Raw genomic sequence first — 24,332 nt, forward strand, 5'->3', positions numbered from 1 at the left:
TAAACGGTGACAGAAGCACCCAATGCCCAAAAGACTCACCTTCGACCTTCCAGGGTGCGTAGACTGGCCTCCTCTCGCGGCGTCATGCGCTCTCGGCGTCCCGTGTGCTGTGAAGCGTGCAGCGGGTGACTCGGGTGTCCAGGATCACCGGCCGAGGACAGAGCAGAACCGTAACGCAGCTGCGCTTCAGTCGAATCCATGATGGACACCATCCAGTTCCAGGTGGGGATCAACTTATCCTCCACGAAGTTCTGCAGAGTGACATCATCATCAGTACTCCGGCTTCACCGCAGTCTGATTTTGGAAGGCCGGGCGACTCACCTGCAGATTGACGGCGTCCTGATAGCTGAGTTTGACGGCAGCGGGGTACTGCGTGTAGACCAGGTGGTTGTATTTGGGGATGAGGCTCATGAGGTCAGAGATCTGGCGGATGACGATGCTGTAGGCTCGAGCCAGGCTGCTGGCGGAGGTCAGGTAGCTGCTGGAGTTACTGGCCTCCAGAGCTGCTGCTGCGGCGGCTGCGCTGGTGCTGATGGCACTGCTGCGGCGCAGGTTTGAAGGATCGATGTAGATCAGGCCCGTGGAGCTCGCTGGAGGAGGCATTAGAATTACTGCTAGTGAGATTAAATTACCATCAAATTATCATCTGAAACGTGCTGCGAATTATGGTGCATTCAAATCCTAGCAGGAAGTTTTTACAAGCTGAAGAGGTAATTGTGACATTCGATGCATTCAGGTCAAGACTGCAACGTCAATGAAAAATAATGTTGTCAATGTTAACAGAAAATAAGCAAAACTAACTTTTTTTTTTGTTTTATGAATTTAATTTTGCTGCATTTTCATTTTTGGGTGAAGTGACGAAATGTAAAAAAAAAAAAAAAATTAAGTTAAACTGAAAATGTTAAAATAAAATCTAATCCGAAATAAATACTTTAATATTACATAACACTAAAATAATACAGAAAATATCATTAAAAGGATAAAAACTGTTCTTTAAATACCTTTGTAAGACTTTTAACAACTTCTACAAAATATTATAATTTGAATGATTGCACATCAAATGTGTTTTTTAATTTGATTTACTAAGGTGTTAGGTATGCATGTATAATAAAACTGTATATATCCATCCACAATTGTACAGAGCGGTCATATTTTGTAAATGCAACTTGGCTAGTTTAATTGTAAAAATATTTTTTATAATTTCATTAAATACAATAAAATTGACTATCTATAAAGACCAACTTGAATGCACCAATATACCGTATTTTTCGGACTATAAGTCGCATCTGAGTTTAAGTCGCATCAGTCCAAAAATACGTCATGACGAGGAAAAAAAGTCGCACTGGACTATAAGTCACATTTAGAACCAAGAACCAAGATAAAACATTACCATCTCCAGCCACAAGAGGGCGCTCTATGTCTTCAGTGTAGACTACAGGAGAACTGAGCAGCATAGAGCGCCCTCTGGCGACTGGAGACGGTAATGTTTTATCTTGGTTCATGTCAAATAAATAAGTCGCACCTGACTAGAAGTCGCAGGACCAGCCAAACTATGAAAAAAAGTGTGACTTATAGTCCGGAAAATACAGTATTTAGAATGCAACATTGAGAGAAACTAAAACGCATGATTATCTTTTTTCTTTTTGGGGTTTTACATAATTTATGAATGCAATTATAAGATGCGACTTCAATGCAATTTTATTTTCTGTAAAATCTGGTCATCCCTTTTCCTTGGACGGGTGGAGTGAGACACTGACCAGCGGGTGTGGATGAGCTGGACGGGGCGCCGCCGGAGGAACGCTGGCTGGGTGTCGTGCGTACGGCCCACTGCATGGACCGCGGCGCCTGGGCCGCACTGTTAGCATGCGCCGAGCCCGTGGTTCTCTCTAGAGGCTCGTCCAACAGGAAAGTCTCCTGATCCACATCGTCGCTCTGACTGCTGCTGCTGTCCGAGTCACTGGAGTCATTCGACTGGGAGTCGTCCTCGGAGAAGAAAGCAGGAACGCTGCTGGCACCTGCAGGTAGAAGTTACGCAATTATTATCAAATGCACTCACTCTTTATTCTTGTTATGCAATGGTTCACAGTGAAAGTGATTGACGTGTCAAATAAATAAACACCACAAATAAAAGACATCTCTTCATATAAACAAACTAAGGCAATTATGCTACATAAAACATCTGAACGAGACAAAAACAGCAGACGGGCTGAATGGGACGCAATTTCACTTTCTGACAGCAGGTGGCGCTTATGGAACAGCAGATACAGCGTTTACTTGCAAACTCGCATAAAAAGTGTTAAACTACAAACATGGCGGATATACGCGAGACCGACGGACGGATAGAGAAAGGGATTTGAGCGATTAATAATCAATATATAACCTGATGAAAATATTAATGTTATTCATTTCATCTGCAGCAACACTGAACTTTTATAATGATACGTTTGGTCATTAAATTTAAAATGCATCATCACGAAAACTCATGAGAAGAGTTCTCTGCATGATAGACCTGCGACTAGCAGATCAACGTGCCTCTTCATTTCTCTCCAATACGGCAGGAAATCAAATTAAATGACATGTGCATGATGTGACAAGATGATTGACAGGTCAGTTTAAACCGTGACAGAATGCATGTTACTAAATTAAAGCAGCAGCAGTGACGAAGCTTGCGTACTACTCTTCTGTATACTCAATAGTATGTACTTTTTCTTCACAAAGCGAGTACATACTTTTAGGGCACAGTATAAGTAGGCAGCAAAAGGCACCTGACTTGATAGGAAATAAGAAAAATTGACTGTTTGACCCACTAAATGTAATTCTACATGTATAACATGGAGTTTATGGTCCTTGTACACTCAGTAGGTAATGCAGAGGGCGAAACAAAACAAGATGGAGTGCCACAATTCCAGAAAGTGCTGCAGTTGTGTGAAAGTGATGCACCTGCTTCAGATCCGGCGGTGGCTGCGGTCACTACGCTCCTGCGGCCGCTGGCGTTATCCTGATTGCTATGATTACTCTCGCTGTCACTCTCAGTCTCCGCAGCTGCCAATAAATCCAGCTCCATGTCGCTCCCTGCACACACACAAAAAAAAAAAAATAGAGATTGTGACCTCAGCCTCATTAACAGAAGAAATGGTTGACTTCTAGATGAAAAGCACAACGAGCAGCACCAGTGTTTCTAATATACTTGTGTTTTTCCCCAGGTGATACAAAAACTCAGGAAATGCTCTGCCATGTAAGGTCTGGGCAATGTGCGCAAAACAACCATCACAGTATTTTTTTTTCCCATATCATTCGATATTTATCACAATAATCACTTCATACCAGTAATAGAAAGAAAATCCATCACATATAGCTTACTGAAAATCTTAGCTTTTAATTTTTTCTGGTGCCCCAATTTTTTTTTTTACAATTTATCTTAAATTATGTCTAATTTAATGTGTTCACAAGATTTTTTTTTTTAGTTAAATAAGCACAAGAACTTGATATAAATTAAAACATAAATAAAATATCCATGATATATTATATACCTTATACTATTATTATTATTTTTAATGTGAGGTCTACATTATCTTTTAAAAAGCATTATTTCTATCACATTTTCTTTGGGTTGAATCAGACTATTTTTTGGTTGTTTATTGTTAAGACCTTTAACCTTTAACCTGTGACTCACATATTTGAACATAGACTTGGAAAGTGCATGATCCAAACCTAAATTTTTATAATTCATGACTGAAAACATTTTGTAACATGATTTTGATGTACCATTTTCACTGTAATGCAGTGTTTGAATTTAAAATGGGTTTCAAAAGGACGAAATTTGAGATTTTAAGTTTTCACGTGATATATAATTTCTGATGATTTCCAAAAAGTGTGATCGAGAAAAAGGCAACAAAGAAGACTTTTAATTTTTTTCCACAAAAGGTCAGAAGTTTGTATATGGGTTTGGTAAAATATCTATTTAGGAGTCTTAGACCTTTCCAACGATATACAGTTTGTCATTATTAGATTAGGATTTAATGTAATACAGTGAAGTAAACGTAGGCGTCCCACCGAGTGTCCAGTTGGCAGTTAACAGGTTAATTTTTTCAGATAAATATTGATTAATCACTCAACCCTACTGTAATGTGTTTTGGGAGCTTCATTATCGTGTGATTTCCGAGTCAGATTTGCTGTGAAGAGTGTTCACCGTCTTCATCGTGCTCATCATGCTGCCCTTCGACCTCTGCGTTCTCCTCGCCCTGCTCCTCCTGGTCATCGTGATGATCCTCCTCACCTGCAACACCCTCCACCACCTCCACCTGAACAGGTGAACATCCAGGAGCATTCAGAGCACGCTTCAGGCAAACAAACCAACTCTAAAACAAATGAACTAGCATTGCACCTCTTCTACATCAGCAGAAACGATATCATCCTGCTCTTCGTCTCGTCCGCGGGACGTCTGTGATTGGCTGCTTCGGCGAGGCTGAGGATTCCTGATGATGTACGAAGACGCCGACTGACTGGAGCTGAAACACGGGACAACACCAGCATTAATGACAGCTTCAATAAGATCCAATTTAATACTCTGTGTAAACTTAAGCTACGTCTTAACGACTTTAAATGTTTTACATTAAGGTGGGAAAAAAACATTGAAAAATGCTCCGTAAACTAAGAGTGTGATTTCTAGGCTTGAAAAAAAAAATCATGTAAATAAATATATTTCTTTAGATAAAGTGCTTGACGTTTCTTAATTTTTTCTAGTTACTCTTAGCTCTAAAATGGTTTTTAAAAATAGAAGCAGCTATTATTTTTATTGTGGCGGCAAAATATATAATGCAATGCAATGCAGGGATGTGCAAATAAACCCAGGAGCACAAAACCTCTTGAGTCTCGAGTCTCTGGGGTGTATCTGTAGCAATAACCAAAAATACATTGTATGGGTCAAAATTATCGATTTTTCTTGTATGCCAAAAATCATTAGGATATTAAGTCATGATCATGTTCCATGATATTTAGTAAATTCCTAACCGCAAATGTTTCAAAATATTTTTTGATTAGTAATATACATTGCTAAGAACTTCACCCGAACAACTTTAAAAGTGATTTTCTCATTATTTTGATTATTTTGCACCCTCAGATTATAGATTTTAAAAAATTGGTATCTCAGCCGAATATTGTCCTATTATTACAAACCATAGAGCAATGCAAAGATGATTTTTCAGCTTTCAGATGATGCATAAATCTCAACAACAACAAAAAAATTACACTTGTGACGGGTTTTAAGGTCCAGGGTCACAAATATGATGCATCTTGGGTACAATTTTTTTTTTTTAATCTAGTTAAAAAATCTAAAATATTTTCATCAGGAATTTTTTTACTTTTAGTCCTTATTGTTAATTCTTATCCAGCAAACCACAAACAACTGAAAATGTAAATTCACTTACTAAAAAAAAAAAAAAAAAAAAAGTATCTATTTTTTTCGAAATTTCTGTAATTCTGAAGTATGATTATTTTAGTAGCAACTTTTAATGCACGGACAAACTAACTTAAGTTTCTGTAAACTACAAAAAGCTTGAAATCAAGCTTTGTCACTGTAACAGATGCACCACAGGGTTATTCTACAAGGAGGAAGTTGAAAACCACGGAGATGCGGTGATTTCTGTGCTCCTGAAGCATGGCTCACCTGCTGGACTGATCTGGAGAGGGTCGTGGTGGCAGCGGCTCCACAGAGAAGAGCTCTTCGCTGCCCTGTACGGCGTCGATGCTGGTGCTGGCCAGAGTGAAGGGCGCTGTGGGCCGAGCGATGCCCATCCGAACCGGCACGATCAGAGACTCGGCCACATTGCAGAGCTCCTCCACTGCGTACGGCAACAGAGCCTGGAAAACACGCCTGCACTTCCCGATGGGCTGCGGGATGAAGTTACTGAAGGAAACACAAGAGAGAGAGAGAATCTGAGTAGTGTGAAACCAACTACTCTACTAACTTTTTTTGTTTTTGCATAAAGCTGGATTATAATTTGTTGATAGAGTAAACTTATCAGACAAAGTTCAGTAACTAAGTCCTACTTTTTCTTCTTGGAGGATGCCATCTCCACACTGAGGATGACAAAGACTCGTGCCACGGAGCGCAGGAACCTGCGTGTGACCTTGATGGCCTCCTCCCTGCGGCCCGGAGTGTATTTATTCTGCAGCTCCTTCACCAGGGTCCCCAAAAGAGTGTCGATAAACTAGAAAACAACAAAAATAATGTAGAAACACTATGCATTCAAACTTATCGAGGTTAGCTGGAACTCATTATGGGAAGAGAAACATGCAAAATAATTAAATATTCAGAAATGCATGTTCTTGGACGCACAGTGATGTCTGGTGCACACTTGACGATGAGGCAGTGTGTGAAGCAGTCCAGTCTGATGGTGCCACTCTGCTGGTTCAGGTACATCTGCTCCTCTGGTAAAAGGTGAGCGATTCTGCTGCTGGCGCTTAATCTGGAAGGATACAACACGATATGTCAGCTGAGTAAGTAACAATGAATTCGCCTGCGAGATGTTCAGTGCTGGGACTCACGGGTCTTTGTTTTCCTGGGAGCCGAACATTATCATGGACTTCAGCGCGTTCCAGTCCTGCAACACGCGCTCTAGAGCCAGCTGGGCGAAGCGAGGAGGCTCCAGGTCGTGATCCGGCATATCCGAGTCTGACACACACACACACACACACACATTAAAGAACAGTGCATGTGTGCAGAACACTGGTTTGCAAAAATTAATCATGCTCTATAAAATCATGAACATTACATAATATTCAAGATATTTCTACATTTTTGATGCTTTGTAGCAAAAGTTAAAAGCATACTTGCATAAAATTCTTTATATAAAACTAGAGACTGACAGATGTATCGGTTTTGCCGATTAATCGGCACCGATAATTGATTGCTGGATAAAGTCCATGCTGATAGTTTATCCAGGTTGCATCTGTTGCTAGAGCGTCTGAGGAAGAGCCACTGTCATTATACAGAACAAGAGCGAGAGCAACTTCTAGAGGCAGAAGCAGGGGTTGTTCCATAAAACAAGTTTAGCAAACAAGCCAGGCTTATTTCAGTTATTTTGAAGTGCAGCGATATCGTGCAGCGTCTGAAAATAGTCCCCAGCAACTCTGCCATTGCTACAACTACACAAACTAGCTGGGGACTATTTTCAGGCTCTGTGTGACGTCACTGCGCCTGCACAGTTCCTTGATTATTACACCGGAATGAAAGCATAGTTCCTAGCCGTATCGGCCAAAAAAAAAAACACACTACTTTTAATTTTCCGTTGGTATTAGTACACGATGTAACTACAGAAGAATTGAGTTGTAAACAGTAAAAATTTAGAAATTTAGTCATTTTTGAGCGAGATGCTAACGGCCTAATCGGATTCAATGATCTATGCTAAGCTAAAAGCGCTACCGCCAGACCCGGAGATCGGCTGAATGGATTTAACAACGGTAAACTCAACTGTTTAACTCATGAATGAGCCTATTGGAACGGGTTTAAAAAGACAATGAAACGGTGTGTATACAGTACGCAAAAGTGCATGTTTTTATATCATTACCAAATAATTAATTTGTTGACTAGATGCTGCATTAGTTTGCTAGCAAGGCTGAGAGGATGCAGACATTAGCAGCATTTAAAGCAGTTGTGCATTTCAAAATGCGGCCAAAACACACAAGTGATGATTTATATGAATATTTTTATTCACGTCCAAAGCATGGTTCAGTACGGTTTTCTTTTCTTTTTTTACCGTACATTACTATTTTTTAGTTTTCGCTCATTACCATTTTAAAAATTATCGGTTGATTAATCCATATAGGCAAAATCCACTATCCGTCGACCTCGAATAAAAACGTATATTTTCACAGGAGGAAATGTTTCAAAACAGATTTCCAACATGAAATTTAAAAATCTAAAAACTACATTTAGGATAACCTGCTTTTTAAATTAATTTAATTTATTATTTCTAACTAGTTGTTGTAATAACGCCACATACATATTACCATCATGTAACTCTGAAGTGAGACAATAATCGATAAATGTCAGCAATGATTAAGCGTGACGCTTTTTTGTGAATTTGAAATTCAGTAACAATACAAAAACAAATCAAATGGGGACCAAAAAAAACAGCCTATAATTATCTATCTGAAAACTTTCAAAGAATTTTCCAAGAACTACACTTTTAATAATGTTTGGATATACTTTATTTTAAGGTGTCCTTGTTACACGTTGCATGTACTTACTATTAAAATAACAATTGATTATGCATAATTACATAACAAGTAACCCCAAGCCAGACTCTAATCATATAGTTAGTACAAGTAGTTACTTAATATTACTCAGTACTTAAATGTATAATTACAATGTAACAAGGACACCTTAAAATAAAAATATAACCGAATGGTTCAAAGAAACATTTCCACGGCTCCAGATCACTTCCCAATTCAAAGACACACCTTCAGCGCTAGCGGCCTTCCGGTTCCTGTCCTCTCGTATTCGAGGTGGTCGATACTGGCAATGCTCCACGCTCTGCCTCGCGACAGTCTGCACCAGGAACAGCAAGATGTGCTCTCCCCTGCCAGACACAAACAAACGGCATCAGGACGCAGAACACTGGCCGGATGTTCTCCAGATGACCCTCATAAAACGCTCTGGAAACAGAAAGCTGGAGCCTTGAACATACCTGCTGTTAGGAGTGGTCACTAGATTAGTGGTGGTCAGCAGCCTGTAGAGCAGATCCAAACGAGCCGCTTTCTGGCCCGCGATGAGGGTCTTGCATTTACACTTCTCCCAGCAATCACAGTACGCAGTGGGAGACGTTCGCTTCAGTCTGGAGAAGAACGAGAGATTACGGTTTTACCACCTTGCCATCTTTTAAATATCGTCGTCAATGAACCTTTATCATGTGACGAAAACGAGACGAGATGCAGCGTAAGTTCTGTTCATGTGATGGTGACTATAATTAAGTGTATAATGCAATATTGTTGACGAATAAAAACGACTAAATGTGGTTTACAAAATTAAAACTATTCCAAAATGTGTCTTCACTTTCGGTGACCAAAAATGAGACGAAACGAAATGTTATAACATTTTTTGTCTCGTTTAGAAAATCTTGTTTGAAATGGGTTTGGATGAAATACAATTTTGGTTTCTTTTATACTTCTAGGTACTTGTACTATATTGACTAGGTTAAATAAAATTGCATTACTAAAGAGAGACTAAAATACCATTTTCATTGACTAAAACTAGACTTAACTTCGTAGACTAAATTTAGACTTAAATTTACAGTCAAAGGAACGCTGTATCTGCTGTTCCGTAGGCGCCACCTGCTGTTTAAAGTCATAACATTAGGTTCGTTTTAAAATTTCCAACAATACAATACAACCTAATTTAGATTAAAAAAACTGCTCATGCTGCATGTTTTCAGCATCTTTGTTTGGACTGTAATTCAAATGCAGTGGTTCCCTCGAATGTTGGCTTTGTTTATATGAAGTTTTTTTTTGGTTAGATTTGGGGTTTGTTTTAAAAACTAAATTTAGTTTTGTTATTTGACATTTCTTTTTCACAAAAAACAAGCAATAATAAAAGGACACCTTTTCATTTATTATTCGTCAAATCTAATATAGTTTAAAAAATAAAATTAAAAACTATAGTTATAGTATTTTTTATATATTTACTTTCAGTTCTTATTATATCTTTAGTTTGAGTAATTTTGTTAAAAATTGTCATTTTTTTTACTTCTCATTTTATTTCTTTTTTAGCTTTCATTTGTATTTTTATCTTTCAGTTTATTTTAGTAAAACTGATTTTATTTCATTTAGCTACCAAGACGAGATTTATAATTTTTGCATTAAGTTTTGCATTAAATATTTATATCTTCTTTCAATTTTTTAATTAATCAACGTTTTAAGTTATCATTAACAATGTTTGCACTGCATTCCAGGATTCCGTTCTTCCAGAAGGATAGAAGTGGAGATGCAGAAAATTGTGCTGCCATAAAATAATTTGAACTTGACCTCTACTCACTTGCAGTCGTGACCTTTGTGACAAACTCTGGCGCATTCAGTGCAGCAGCACAGAGACTCCAGCAAGCCGCAAGTTCTGCACTCAAAGATGTCCTGCAAACATACAGGTTCAGTGCAATTCTACAAAGTCATTCAGCTCCACAGTATTTTACGTACAGAATGTGACGTTTGTACCTGGTTGATGTGTTCGGCTCCTGTCCAGGTGAAGCTGCAGGTGTCGTTACAGCACAGGACGTAGAGAGGAGAGTCATCTGGGTTTGTTCCTGAAGGACAGATCATCTCCATGAACACAGACGCTGCATCCTCTTTCTCTCCGAGTCCCGGTTCACCTGGGCAAAAACAGAAGATCCAGAGAAGATTAAGAAACACAAAAACATGAAACATGACAAATGCATCTCAGCAAGTTTATTAAAGTTAACTAAACCCATTAAAAATATTTGCTATTTGAAATCATGTTAACTGAAATTAAATAAAAACTTAAAATTACGTAATTTCTCATTTTCGTTTAGTACTAAAATAAAACAATATAAATAACTACTAAAATAAAACATAATATAAATAAAACATAATAAAATGAAATAAATCAAAACTATAGACAATTTTTTTTTAATAATAATTTTTTTTTGTCATTTTTGTTTAGTTTAACAAACTAAAGAAATAAAAACTATAGATATAAAAAACGTTAAAAAACAACAACAATTACTAAACCCCAAATAAATAAAAATGACTATAGACATTAAACTAAATTAAAATAAAACAAAAAAAATTATATAGACAAAAAAATCTAAATTACTAAACCCAAATAAAAAAAATAAAACAAAACTTATATTAAATATTTAAAAAGACAAAAAATAAAATAAACATTTAAAATCTATCTCATTTTTTGTCTCATTTAACTTGAAGTACTAAAATAAAATAAAAATTATTTAGACCAAAAAAAAAAGAAAAAGGCAAAATAATTACAAACTAATTAAAATAAACAGAAAATATTAAAAAATACACCTAAATCAAACTATAAATGGCATACTATTAATACTAAAATATCAGTTAAACTGCAGCCGTATACTCACCTTTGCCTATTTTCTGTGCAGCTTCTAGAACAGTAATGGCTGCTGGGTAAGCTCTCCCGCTCACCGCCAACATGAATGGAGTCATCCCACGAGCATCCCTATCAAACAACAGCAAAACAAACATAGCTCAAAGATGGGAAATCAGCTAGCATTGAGAGCGGCAGGTGTGTGACGTACTTAGCAGAGAGCAGCTCTCTCAAGTGAGGTCGCAGGACCATGCTATCACACATCAGCTTCAGGATCAGGTGTGCGTTAGCCTTCCGGTCTTTAGATTCCACTACTGATGGTTCAGATGAAGGTCCTTCAGAGGACAGAGGAAATACTGAAAACATGCTACAAGAGACTTTTATAAATGACAGCACAAAGCAGCATCTCTCATATATATATATATATAAAATGTCCATGTACCTGGGATGGTGGAGGTGCTGGGACCCTGGCTGGAGCCGGTGGAGGCAGTGGTAAGGGAACCCACTGCAGGAGCCAGGATGAAATCAATGTCACCGTCTAGCACAGAAGATGGTTTTGTGAAACATCAGGCTATCGCATGCATGCAATACATCAGTTAAGATCCAAAACCTGCTGCACTCACCAGGATCCATCGGTGGAGGGTCTGGTACCCAGCTGGGAGGGGCGATAGGGGGTGAAACGGGGTCTTGGTGGTCGCTGGAGGAAGGGCCGGACTCGTGGCGACCCAAACCTGCAGCGCGGAGGGAGCGTCTCATCATCTCTCTCAAGCGCAAGCTACAGAGACGAAAACAACGACAGTGAACCAACTGCACACCAAACAATCATGTTATGTTCCTCTGAACACAGAAGCCATGGTTTCAACTCCAAAGGAAAGCATGAGCTGATCAGAATGTGTAATTGAGTTTGAATGCATGGATATAAAACAAACCCACACAATCTCAAAACAAAATCATGCATCTTAGATTTTACTCACTTAAGTGCACTTTTTAAATACTCAAGATTGGTTATATTTAATATACACATATGCATTTAAATTGGTTTGTGTGTCGATTTATCAACACGTATAAGGTCGACTGCAAGAGTTTACACTGAATTAAATCCCGACGCAGTTAATTGTGCAACCCAGAAAAAAAAAAAACAAGCCAAAACAAATAAAGACTGGGACTCTTATTTTGAAAAGTATATGCTTAAGTACTTAACAAAAAATGGTTAATGTGCAAAATTAGTTGCAATTTGTTTATGTGCTATGTCCTCTGTTACTCTTAGGAGTTTGTAAAACTGCCAATGGTTTGTTGAAATGCTCTTCAGGTAACGTATCCCGGTGAATGGGAGCACTGACCCGCGGCTGCTGGACGATCCTGTACGGTTCCCCGAGCTGTTGCTGGACACCACTGAAATAGCATTAGCGATAGCCTCGACGGCAGACAGCCTCTCAGCGAACGTGTTCCTTTCAGACCGCTCTGCTTCTGAAACACAGCAAACCGTCATCTCAGACCGGGTTTGGAGAAACATCAAACATCAGCTGCGCTCCAACACACACACAGGTCTTCAATTTCGACTTAATTTTCAGTTTCATTTCATTTCAGTTAATGGTTAAATATTTTTAATAAAAATAAATAAAAAATCAGTAAGTTGCCACAACAAAAAATTTTATTTAGTAACTACTAAACAATTAAAACAGAAATAAACTATAGACATAAAAAAAAAAACTATTAAATTAAGACCGAAAACACAAAATACAACTCCTTTCACAATTTTAATCCAATGGCTACGGTCAACTGTTTATATAAGAAATATTTTATTTTGTGCTCAATAAAAGAAAGAAACTAACTCGTACTCATTCTCCACTTGTTCCAAACATGTATACGATACTTTTTTTTTTTTTTTTTTGGCAAACTATCCCTTAATTAAAAACAGTAATAAACCAGGGGTGCACATGCATTTTTCACATGCATAGTTTGGCGCTCACACTGCACAAAGTGCAACCCATTAAACAGAACTCTAAAAAAGTAATTAATAATAGTAATAATAATATTGCACTTAATTTACTTAGTTTTTCAAATAAAAAAATTAAATAATAAACCGTGATAAAACCATATTTCAAAATAAAAGTACAATACATTTTTTATTTTCGGTTTAGATAAATGTTCATCATTTTCAAACCTTAAATCAGCAAGCTTTTATTTTGGTGGTTTGCCGACAAATAAGTAAATGCACTGCTGAGTGAAGCGCTTCAGTTTTGCATTTTGCTGTTAAACCAGAAGCGCCTAGCCTAGATTTGAATGGGTATCTGCTAAAGTATTACAGACAGTTAACAGAGATTTAGCATGAACCGATGTCAACCATGTCAGTACAAGTGGTTTGAACTGGTTTACACAGCACACCACTTATGTGCAATAACATCTCAGTGCCGCTGAAATAACACGGTGTTGTTACCTTCCTCCTCCTTGGTCTCCTTGTTGCTGACGGGGAAGCAGACGGAGACGCAGGTGTGGAGGATGTTGCGGTTGCCATCGCAGCGGTGTCCCAGCAGAGCGTCCAGAGCGAGAGGGTTCTGCTCCAGCAGCACGGCCTGCTCCAGATTGATCAGGTACTGTCTGCACGCCTCGTAATCACAGCGCAGCACGTGCTGCATCAGCGTCTGCTTCTGAAGCACAGAGACACAACATACATCAACCAGAAACACAGGCTATTTTTTTATGCTAAGATAACTCCGATCTTCCGATGTTGAGTTATGATGGTGTTTACTTTATGCTATTCAGAATATAATATTAGTTGTTAGAGTGCTTTTTTTATTTGTATCCATCATCTGTTTGAATGAGCAGCTTGAAGAATTAAAAAGACATTTCAAAATAAAAGTCCCGTGTGTATTTCAGGATTGTTTATAACAAAACATTTTTTCTTGTTGTTATTATTATTATTATTGGCATTTCAGTTACACAAACTGTATCTGGAATTTAACCCTTGTGGATTGTTCAAATTCACTACCCTTTCGAGTTGTTCGGGATGAAAACATCCACTCAATTAAACTGCTGTAAAAATGTATCCGATTCATTTTTTTTTTTTTTTGCATAAATCTGTTAAATCAACCTCAGTCCTGATCAAAACTACCAAATGTTTAAAAAAACTAAAATCCAAGATTTTAACTCTTTAATTGCCAAGTTCATAAATTATGTCACTGATTTGGGGGGGGGGGGGGTTTGTTTTTGTACTTTTTATAACAGTCTTGGGCATGTCAAAGATTAGTAGCAACATTGGCTTTGATGCATTTTTAGTTTTTGTGCAGCATTAGATAACAACAATTTTCTCCCTCATTTGTTGTTGGTGGCTGTTTTTACCTCATTGGCTTCCATTATAACAAAATTTTTTGATTGCAAAGCCATGACACCATATAATCATGCATTCTTGATTGTTTGTGGTTTTCCCTTTTGGGAAGAGGTAAAATTTGTTATTTTTACAGTTGATCACTAGGTGGGACCATTAACCCTTTAGATAGGCCAGCGCAAAAAAAGGCTTAGTTTCTGGCTTGTATATGGAGTTATATGGAGTATAACAGCAAATTATAGTGTTTGAGTGTGTGTGAGATTCTTGATTGTTGGTGGTTTCCCTTTTGGGACGAGGTAACATTTGCTATTTTTACAGTTGATCACTAGGTGGGATCATTGGTATAACATACCTCCACTGCCATGATGATCACGGCTGCTTTCTTTTTGATTGTGGTGTTACTGGGAAGGTTGGCGAGCGAATGGACTCCCATGCCTAGACTGGCAATCGGCGGGAGGTCGAGCCAATCAGGGTCTCGTATTCCACCCATACAGTCTTTAGCCATGGGATAAATGGTGCCATTACCATCCCTCAAAATGATTGGGCTCTCCTGAAGACGCAAAGACGAGAGAGTTAAAACAGGTGTACAGAGAAACGCACGGAGGGCATCAGACTGTGTGATGTCCGACCTGGCCAGCAGTGAAGATGGCCACGTTACGCTCACTCTGACCCAGAAAGGCCAGATTACTGGTGGGGAAGTGGTTCTCCTGCTCAGCTTTGCCGGTGGCCAAGTCAAAAACACAGTAGCGTACCCAGCTGCCTGTTTTCAACACAGCATGAACTCCTGCAGGACGCAAGACAACAGAGGAGTGAAGCAGATGCACAGGGGAAATACACAACAAGATGGGAGAGAGATCTAAGCCATAGTCACCTTTGGAGTCAACATTCACAGCTAAAATTTCAGCTTTTTCTGGGATACAAAGTTTTTTAGGAGTGCGCTGAAAACAGTCTGGAACTTTTGGTGTTCCACCAGTTTTCACAACCTGTTCAGAAGAGAAGAGAAATAACTCTCAGCTAAATACTCAGCCAGATTTGTTTTTCATTTTCCGCCAATATTTATATAGACAAGGGGTTTTCAAACTGGGGCCGGAAAAATGGCTGGGAATTTACAAAACTTTGAGAGAGAAAGAAAAAAAAAAAATCTAAATGATAAAAAAAAAGCTAATAATATATACATATACATGTACATAATATATATACACACACAAATATTAAAAATATAATATATATAAAAAATATATAATATAAAAAAAAATCATCTGTTTTCATTTCAAGCTGCAAAGATTTTTCTCTTTACCCACTGTATAAAATAGCAAAAAAAATACAAATTAAAAATAAGATTAAAAAAAAAAATTCTCACATTGACTGTAAAATTAATAAAAGTAGATATTTTCAGTCAAATGCTCAGAACAAAAATAAATTTAAATTTTGAAAAATTCATTTAAATAATGTAAATAATATATTTAATTTTTGTTGTTTACATTTTATTTTTCTTTCTTTATTATTATTATTATGATTATTATTATTATTATATCTTGTAGAAAGGATGTTTATTTCCAAAGTAATCATTATGTATTTAGGGATCCTTACAAGTGTGAAAACCCCTGATTTAGAGTGATTCAATACCATTTGTGACTCTGGAGGAGTCTTGAGTGTCTGGGGTATATTTGTAGCAATAGCCAAAAAAAACATTGTATGGGTCAAAATCATTAGGATATTAAGTAAAGATCATCTTCCATGAAGATATTTTGTAAATCACCTACCGTAAATATATCAAAACTTCATTTTTAATTAGTAATATGCATTGCCAGGAACCTCATCCGAACAACTTTAAAAAGGTGATTTTCTTAATATTTAGATTTTTTTTGCACGCTCAGATTCCAGGTTTTCAAATAGTTGTATCTTGGTCAAATATCATCCTCGCTTTCAGATGATGTATAAATCTCAATTTCAAAATTCGCACCCTTATGATTGGTTTTGTGGTCCAGGGTCACATATATATGAATGTATATTAGTAATAGATGTTGACTTGAATATTACAGTATGTTAAGCTGTGACTATTCATCAAAATGTCAAATGTTAAATGAATGCATGCATCAATGTTTCAGCAAATGTGTCTTGGTGCGTTTACCTGCAGCTCATCTATTCTGAGCAGTCGACAGTCTTGCAGCAGTGAGGACGGGTCAGAGTCAGTGGGAGCTGCGCTCTGGCTGCTCACGCTGCTCGACGTCCCTGGAAATTTCACAGCAACATATGCACCATCGACTTTTAGCACCTTGAGTTCAAAAGAGAGAGCTGTTGCAAATGAGGGGTCATAGCAAAGCATCACACGTCAAGAAAAACAGTATGCTTGCATTAAAAACAGTTCTTGAGGTTGCATAAATGCAGACAATAAATGCAAAAACAGTGGAGAAAATACGCTTGTGGTTTGGATCGACGTGCACGCCAGCACCCACCTTTCCCACAGGGACATTTTTAACATCCTCCACGAAAACGACCTCTCGTAGAGGCCACTGCTCCTCATTGACTTTCTCCTCCTCCTTTGGAGCCGGCGTTGAGCGCCTACGCTCTGTAGCACAGCAGGTAATCGGTTAGCAAGAGCAAAACACTGCAGCCAACTAGCTTTTGGTTTCGCATCCATGTTTAAACAGTTCAAACTACTTATTTAATGCCACACCAGCATCCTTGGATATTCTCATGGCGGGTAACAAATGAAATACACTTAGGCTACATTTAACCATATAGCTGATGCTTTTATCCAAAAAGAAGCAATAAAAAACATCAAATATACCGATAGAGAACGCTAGTATGCATAAGCAATATAAAAACCTATACATAAAATAAACAAAAATTTCTTCAAGGGTGTTTGCAGAGTAATCTAACTTCTTAAGAGAGTTTAAAGCAGCAGAGTTTAATAAAATGTGTTTTAAAGATGTGAGGAAGAGCATGATTCGGAAAAAACAACAGACTTCACGTGCAAACAAACCGAATCAAATGCAACATGCAGCCAATCGGGCAAGTAAATATGCATTTATGTGGAAAAATGTGTGCAATTACAGTAGAAATACACACACTGTAAAAAAAAAAATTACAAACAATCTTTGAAACAATTTTTACTCAGAAAGCACTTTTTTTAAAAATAATCAGTAAGTGGCATTGAATTTTGAGATAAAAACACCGAAACAGTATTTTCTTGTAAAACTTTTTTTTTTTTTACGATTTTGCTGCAGCATTTTTTTTTTTTTCTTTGCGATTGCTTGAGAAGTTAACTTTGCAAATTCTGAGTGAAAAAGGTCAATATAAACCCTGTACAACAACGATCACGCTTTAGTCATTTTACAGTAAAATACTGTTAAAACGACGTTTTTTGGAAGTGAAAAAGAAATTCATTTTATAACTTACAGTAAAAATTCCCTGCACGACGCTTCATATATTTAATGTTTTTTCGTTGAAATAATCGTTTCTTCTTATCACTTGTTTACACTAAGGTTTTATCTTACACCTAATGTTGTTAAATGAATGTTTACTGCTTTATTTCAGCATCATGATAGTGTTTTTTACTGTGTGTTTAAGTCAAGTCTGTAAACAGTGCAGTGCACGTACTGTAGGGCAGAGAAGCGCTGCTGGCGATGGAGGACGTGTCACTGCATGTGGACGCCGGTGAGGGCGGAGGACCCATTTCAGTCTTCACCAGCTCTGGCTTGCTCTCCGTCCTGATGGCAAGCACAACCAATAGCACATTGTTTTTCGCTTCAATACCTCCGTGCATGTGTTTGGTGACAGAAACAGTGTCGTCTTACTTGGTCTCCTGTGTCTTGGTGTTCTTCTCCATGTTCTTCATGCTCTCGGGCGAGCGGAGCTGGAAGCGGCAGCTGTCGTTCATGTTCCACACCGACTCCAACAGGACGCCCACTTTTGGGATCCCGGCGTTTACAGAGAAGGCCACGGCTCCAGCGTGATACAGAGGGTTGTTCCTCAGGCACACCTACGGGGAAATGTGACGTCATCAGTGTAATCCTCAACGGAGGCAAAAATAGATCATGCTTTTTATAATCCACAATCACTTATCACAGTTCTGTTCGTTCTTAAGACTATTTTGCATGTTTGCGAACGGTACCCAACTAATTGCGCTAATCAAATTAGTCAAAATTGGGGTGGGTGATTTGATCAACATCCTGATTTAAAATAAACAATAAAAATCTAAAATATTACAATCACAATGATGATCGAAAACAAAGCAGCTAATTTTATTTGCGTTACTAAAAAGATCAAAAACACAAATTAAAAATAGTATAAATTTTTTAAAATTTCAAAACCAATTCTTATTAAACTTTGGTATAACAAACAGAAATAAGCCTACCTTTTATTTTTGGCATATTAAAGCTATAATCAACTCATTGGGTCTATATAACAGTAGCTTTCAACACTCAGTGTTTCTTTACTGTATGATTTATGTACACAACAACTGTTATTAAAGCTACTAAAGTTATTCAGTAAAGAGCAATTAGTGCTTTTCTCTATCTTTTGGTGTTTGATTTAACATTAAATGACAGACAGCAGCAGATAATTTATGATGCAGTCACTTTAAAGCGATACTTCACCCAAAAATTAAAAGTAGCACATGATTTACTCACCCTCAAGACATCTTAGGCGTATATAACTCTTCTTCCAGAGGAATCCAATCGGAGTTATATTAAAAAATGTCCTGGCTCTTCAAAGCTTTATAAAGGCAGTGAATGGGTGTTATTTTTTAAGTCCCATAAAGTGCATCCATCCATATTAAGAAGTGTCCCACGCAGCTGAATGAATGGTGAATGAAAGCCTCCTGTAGCGAATTAATGTGTTTTTGTAAGAAAACACATTAAGTTTCTTGTATTGAAACGATTAATTTTTGTGAGAAAAAAAATATCTATATTTAAAACTCGATTAACCATCATCTCTAGCTTCCGCTAACCGTTGTACGCACGTGAAATGAAGACATGTTCAACAGTTAGCGAAGCTAGAGATGATAGTTTATAAAATTTTAAATATAGATTGTTCAATATCGTTTCAATACAGGAAGCTTTTATTCACCCCCATAGACATGAGGCACTTTTGGATGGATGCACTTTATTGGACTTCTTTTGGACTATTGACCAAAGCACCAATTCACATCCATTATAAAGCTTGGAAGAGCCCGGACATTTTTTTTTATAACTCCGATTTGATTTCTTTTGAAAGAAGAAACTCATATACACCTGAGATGGCTTGAGGGTCAGTATGGGGTAATTTCCCTTTTTGGGGTAAGACCGAAAGCACTGATTTCTTTCCCAACTGTTTACATTCGATTAAGACGAAACCGACTTCGTTTATGAGAATACTTGGCAAGATGGGAAGCATTGTGTGTGTATCTGGCCATTCAAGTGCAATCACCTTAATTTATACCAACATCGCCCATCCATAATCATGATTAACAAAGACAAGTCAACAACCATTGCATGTTCCTCACCTGAGTTCCTACTATGATGTTGGGAATAGAAGAGATGCCTGCACTGGATTTCGGTTTCTTGTTCTTGGCTCTAGCCTTTTCAAGCATCTTTTTACGCTGACTAAAAGGCACAACACCCCTAGAGGAAAAAGACACTCAGAATTAGTTCGCAGATCACAAGCACGGCAGCTGAAACGATCAAACACGCTCAGGTGTGCTCACCACCAGTAAAGGCTGCTCTCCAGCTGGGCGCAGGTGTACAGGGCACAACAGTGCAGAGAGATGATACGCTCTCCCTGCAGCTCTGGGAACATCTGTGCACCATGTTCTAGTTTAGCAGCAACAGTGCTCAGAGTTTCATCCACCCATGTCGCCACCTACACAATACAAGTTCATGTGAATCTGACTTTGTTTTTTGGTACTAGAGCATGCATCACTCACACCTTCCTAAGATTCATTTCTCACTCACTCACTGGTAAATAAAAAAAAATACTTTCTTACCTTGTTGCTTTCGGTGGCCACAGTGGCTCGGATACTGTTGGCCGACAGGTGGGTGATCTTTTCATTGGTCAAGCCCAGGAAAGGGACACGAGGGTGATGTATAGAAGGATTCTGCGGAAACGCAAATTTATGATATTTAATTCAATCGATCAAAGCGATAGGGAATTTCTTGTCTGATGTGTATTGCAAATCTTACTTGTGCGTTTCTGTAAGGTTCGGGCTCGTTCCACTTCCACTGGTACAGTTCACCTTTGGTACTGATGGCAATCATCTCAGAGTACAAAGCCCCAATGCTGACAAACTTTGTGACATGGTCCTAAAGGATCACATGACAAGGGATAAACAGCAACTCCGCAACTACACAAATATGATTAATCGTATAAATTAACCCAAGGAAACTGGAGGCTAATATTTAAGTGTTACCAGTAGAGACTGGCCATTAAGTCAAAAAGGTCAAATATGGATGTGTAAAATTAAAAGAAGAACTTTCTAATAAGTCAATTTAGCAATCTGATTTGTTTCTGAAAATGGTTTACAATAGTTAAAATTTGACTGAATGACTCTAAAAATCAGGGTAAAAAAAAAATAAAAATTGTATTTGTTATTTGAAATAAAATAAACTAAAATTAAATTATTTTATTTCATCTAAATATTTTTAGTTAATTTATAAAATAATCTTAAAATAGAAATACTTTTTTATATATAAATACAAAATATTAAAAACCGAATTATTTTTAAATTAAAATAATCTTATATACAAATGAACAAGTTATGCCATTTAACATGGGAAACTGCACTAATCTTGCAAATAAAAAGCCAAATATATAAAATAAAATAAAATTAACTTTTCCTTGACGTCCAGTTATGAGAATCTAAACAGGTTTATCATAATCACATTACAACAAAATGAATGTTGCAAACACCACACTGACTGACAATAATACAAACAATATTTTAAAGCAAAACCGCTCTAATATTTCTCTCAAAGAAAGAAAACATTACACCAAACTACTTTTACTCTTTTAATGAGTGAATGCAGAGAACATGTTCATCATCTTTGACCCTTAAAGGGATAGTCCACCCAAAAATGTTGCTCCAAACCTGTATGCATTGTTTTTTCCTGCAGAACTCAATAGAGGTCCATATAAAGGAAACCAATTGCAATGGTAAACGAATGTTTGTTTACCAATGTTCTTCAAAATATCTTTTACACTCCCAGAAGAAAAAGAAAGAAATACTTCGGTATGAAACTAAATGACTATTGAATACATATTTTTGGGTGAACGATGCTTTAATTGTGTCGAGGCTTAAAGGCCCACCTTTTCAGGCCACCACTGGAGCTCTTCGCCCAGAGAGACGGGGCTCTGCAGCGGCACGCTCTTCTTGTCAAGGCTGGGCTCTCCCTCACGGCTGGTGGAGCCACGCTCCGCATCGAAGGAGGCTCCATCCAGCCACCTCCTCTCACGCAGCCTCAGGACCGACTCCCGCTCGCGCAGCAGCTCAGAGTCTCGCTCTAGGGGGAGAAGGAGAACTGGTATGCAATGGGGTCACACCAGTGGGATAACAGTAAGCCACTCTCTGGGAAAGACCCTTGGAATAGTGAGATTTCATTAAAAAGAAAATTGCATTTACTTCAGTCTAATTATGCTGTATTTCTGTGACAACAACCTCCTAAAACAACGGACCATTATGCCGCAAGTACGACAATGTGGGTGAAAAGGATCCATGACCATTTGTGACCCTGGAGCACCAAACCAGTCATTAGTGTACAGTGAGAATTATGCATCATCTGAAAGCGGAATAAATAATCTTTCCATTGATGTTTGGTTCGTAATGATCGGAGAATTTTTGGCTGAGATGCAACTATTTGAAAACCTTGAATCTGAGGGTGCAAAAAAAATAAAAAAAATAAAAATAAAAATTCTAAATATCATCTTTAAAGTTGTTCAAAAATGAATTCCTAGCAGTGCATATAACTAATCAAAAATTAAGTTTTGATACATTTACTAAATATCTTCATGGAACATGATCTTTATTCAATATACTTGTTTTTTTTGGTTGTTGCTACAAACACACCCCACAGTCTTAAGACTGCTTTTGTGCTCAAGGGTCACATTTAGATAATGATCCATATTTGTTTAAAGAAAGTAAAACAAGGCTTCATATGGACGCTGTACAGGCTGGCTTTGTCAGTTGGCGGGTTGCATTAGCAGCGGAAACATCTTGTTGACGGGGATGTCCAGCATGTACGGGTATAAACTGCAGGGTCTTATGGGTAACTGTCAGCACTGCAGGGCCTTTCGCAGAGAGCTCACTAAAGAAAACGACGACTAAGACCATGCAGGACAACTGGACACGCTCTCAAGGCACAGACGCCCTCACACACACACACACAACACAAACATGCAGCAAGGCATCTTGAAGTATTTGATAACCAGAGGCTGATCGCAAACCACAGATGCTGGTATATGAACAAATAATTAAGAAAAGAATAAATTGCATGTGATTAAAAAAATAAATTAAAAAAAATACACTGCAGGACCTGACCCAAAATTGTTATTACAATAGCATTTTCCTCAGATTTCATATCTTGGATTTCATAATGTTGCGAGTTGTGACTTTACATATTAAAAATACAGCGTTAACGAGGAACTCCGTGGTTGTGGTACAAGCACTTCCAGAAATCTTACTGAATGTCTTCCTGACTCTATGACTGTATTCAAGCCAGACTGTGTTTTAGCTTTTACCTCGTGAAGAGCCGAGACGAGACAATGAAGAGCGTCGGAAAGAGGGGTAGCCGAAGTAGCTGATGTCCTCAGAGAACATAGCATCCGCGTCAATGATCACGCTGGGGTGTGCGGAGTGAATGTCCGCATCTAGCAGTGACATCAAGTCTTCTGTGGATGTAGTATAAAAGGCATTGTCAGAAAGGTTTGTTAAAATGTCACAGTCTTGAGCGTCATTACCGTGGACCCATGTTCTGTGTCTGTTTACCTCCAGGTAAGTAGGACTCGCTGGCCGTGTCGTCTCCATCATCGCCGTCCTCGTCGTCTCTGCTCAGCAGATTGTTCACAGCCAAGTTAACGTCAAGGTTTGTTCGCTGCAGTTCTCGAATGATGACACTCCTGGACTTTCCCTGAAGAACCACCTGGGCCTGATTGGGGAAGCAAAACCAATCAGCTGGAAATTACACAGCAGGTTTTTCGACACATCACCCCAAAATTTTATAAATTAAATTTATGTTAATACATAGAATTAATCTTTTATATCGTTTTTTTATTTTTTATAATTGCATAAAGCATAATTTTAATCCCCGCATTTTATAAAAAAAACTACCTTTAGTTATTAATAAATATAAATGCATGCTAGAAAATTTAAAATAAGGTTTTAAATCCAAGTAGAGTATTTTACTTTAAACTGTAAGTCATGTTTCTAAAATTTCAATAATGTAATAATGTACCATTTATTTTTTCGCATACAGCATTTAGATGTCAAACCTTTACACAAGATGTTTAGCATGCTTTTATATTTGTTAACAAAAATATTTTTCAATACACTTGTTGTTAACACTAGAATAAGGTTCCATTAGTTAATTTTAGTTAACTACTTAATTAACATGTACTAAGCAAGAACAATCACTCTACAGCATTTGTTATTCTTAGTTAATGTTGATTTCAACATTTACAAATGCATTATTCAAATCAGAAGTTGTGCTTGTTAACATTAGATAATGCACTGTGAATTAACATGAACTAACAATGAATAACTATTTTCATTAACTAACATTAACAAAGATTAATAAATGGAGTAATAAATGTATCGTTTGTTCCGGTTAATACGTAAACTAACGTTAACTAATGGATCCTTATTCTAAAGTGTTACCCACTTGTTTTATTATATCCTATTTTTATATTATATACAAATATGATTACATTGTTTTATGTAATATTGTAGTATTTATATTTCAATGT

At 37.5% G+C, this 24,332-nt stretch overlaps 1 protein-coding gene across 6 annotated transcripts in view; it reads right to left on the reverse strand.

The window, feature by feature from the left end:
- Positions 1-24,332, reverse strand: part of LOC113059339 (E3 ubiquitin-protein ligase UBR5) — a 42,473-nt gene that overhangs the window by 10,909 nt on the left and 7,232 nt on the right. For 4 of the 6 annotated variants that reach the window (XM_026227765.1, XM_026227770.1, XM_026227768.1 and 1 more), the window contains 34 exons: positions 23,356-23,515; positions 23,109-23,258; positions 21,681-21,892; positions 20,558-20,677; positions 20,362-20,472; positions 20,083-20,237; positions 19,882-19,999; positions 18,194-18,378; positions 17,997-18,106; positions 16,850-16,962; positions 16,525-16,668; positions 15,265-15,376; positions 15,023-15,177; positions 14,746-14,943; positions 13,506-13,716; positions 12,409-12,535; positions 11,692-11,843; positions 11,511-11,606; positions 11,280-11,403; positions 11,103-11,200; positions 10,207-10,361; positions 10,034-10,125; positions 8,691-8,837; positions 8,464-8,582; positions 6,547-6,673; positions 6,338-6,467; positions 6,049-6,209; positions 5,666-5,905; positions 4,385-4,508; positions 4,190-4,301; positions 2,941-3,072; positions 1,758-2,015; positions 322-590; positions 40-251 (listed from right to left, as the gene is read on the reverse strand). In XM_026227765.1, the coding sequence (XP_026083550.1) occupies positions 40-251; positions 322-590; positions 1,758-2,015; positions 2,941-3,072; positions 4,190-4,301; positions 4,385-4,508; positions 5,666-5,905; positions 6,049-6,209; positions 6,338-6,467; positions 6,547-6,673; positions 8,464-8,582; positions 8,691-8,837; positions 10,034-10,125; positions 10,207-10,361; positions 11,103-11,200; positions 11,280-11,403; positions 11,511-11,606; positions 11,692-11,843; positions 12,409-12,535; positions 13,506-13,716; positions 14,746-14,943; positions 15,023-15,177; positions 15,265-15,376; positions 16,525-16,668; positions 16,850-16,962; positions 17,997-18,106; positions 18,194-18,378; positions 19,882-19,999; positions 20,083-20,237; positions 20,362-20,472; positions 20,558-20,677; positions 21,681-21,892; positions 23,109-23,258; positions 23,356-23,515 (5,129 nt within the window). The remainder of the gene's footprint in view (positions 1-39; positions 252-321; positions 591-1,757; positions 2,016-2,940; positions 3,073-4,189; positions 4,302-4,384; positions 4,509-5,665; positions 5,906-6,048; positions 6,210-6,337; positions 6,468-6,546; positions 6,674-8,463; positions 8,583-8,690; positions 8,838-10,033; positions 10,126-10,206; positions 10,362-11,102; positions 11,201-11,279; positions 11,404-11,510; positions 11,607-11,691; positions 11,844-12,408; positions 12,536-13,505; positions 13,717-14,745; positions 14,944-15,022; positions 15,178-15,264; positions 15,377-16,524; positions 16,669-16,849; positions 16,963-17,996; positions 18,107-18,193; positions 18,379-19,881; positions 20,000-20,082; positions 20,238-20,361; positions 20,473-20,557; positions 20,678-21,680; positions 21,893-23,108; positions 23,259-23,355; positions 23,516-24,332) is intronic. The other 2 variants (XM_026227766.1, XM_026227769.1) reach the window with 2 other exon arrangements.

Source organism: Carassius auratus, chromosome 41 (genome assembly GCF_003368295.1).
Source record: "Carassius auratus strain Wakin chromosome 41, ASM336829v1, whole genome shotgun sequence".
NCBI lineage: Eukaryota > Metazoa > Chordata > Actinopteri > Cypriniformes > Cyprinidae > Carassius > Carassius auratus.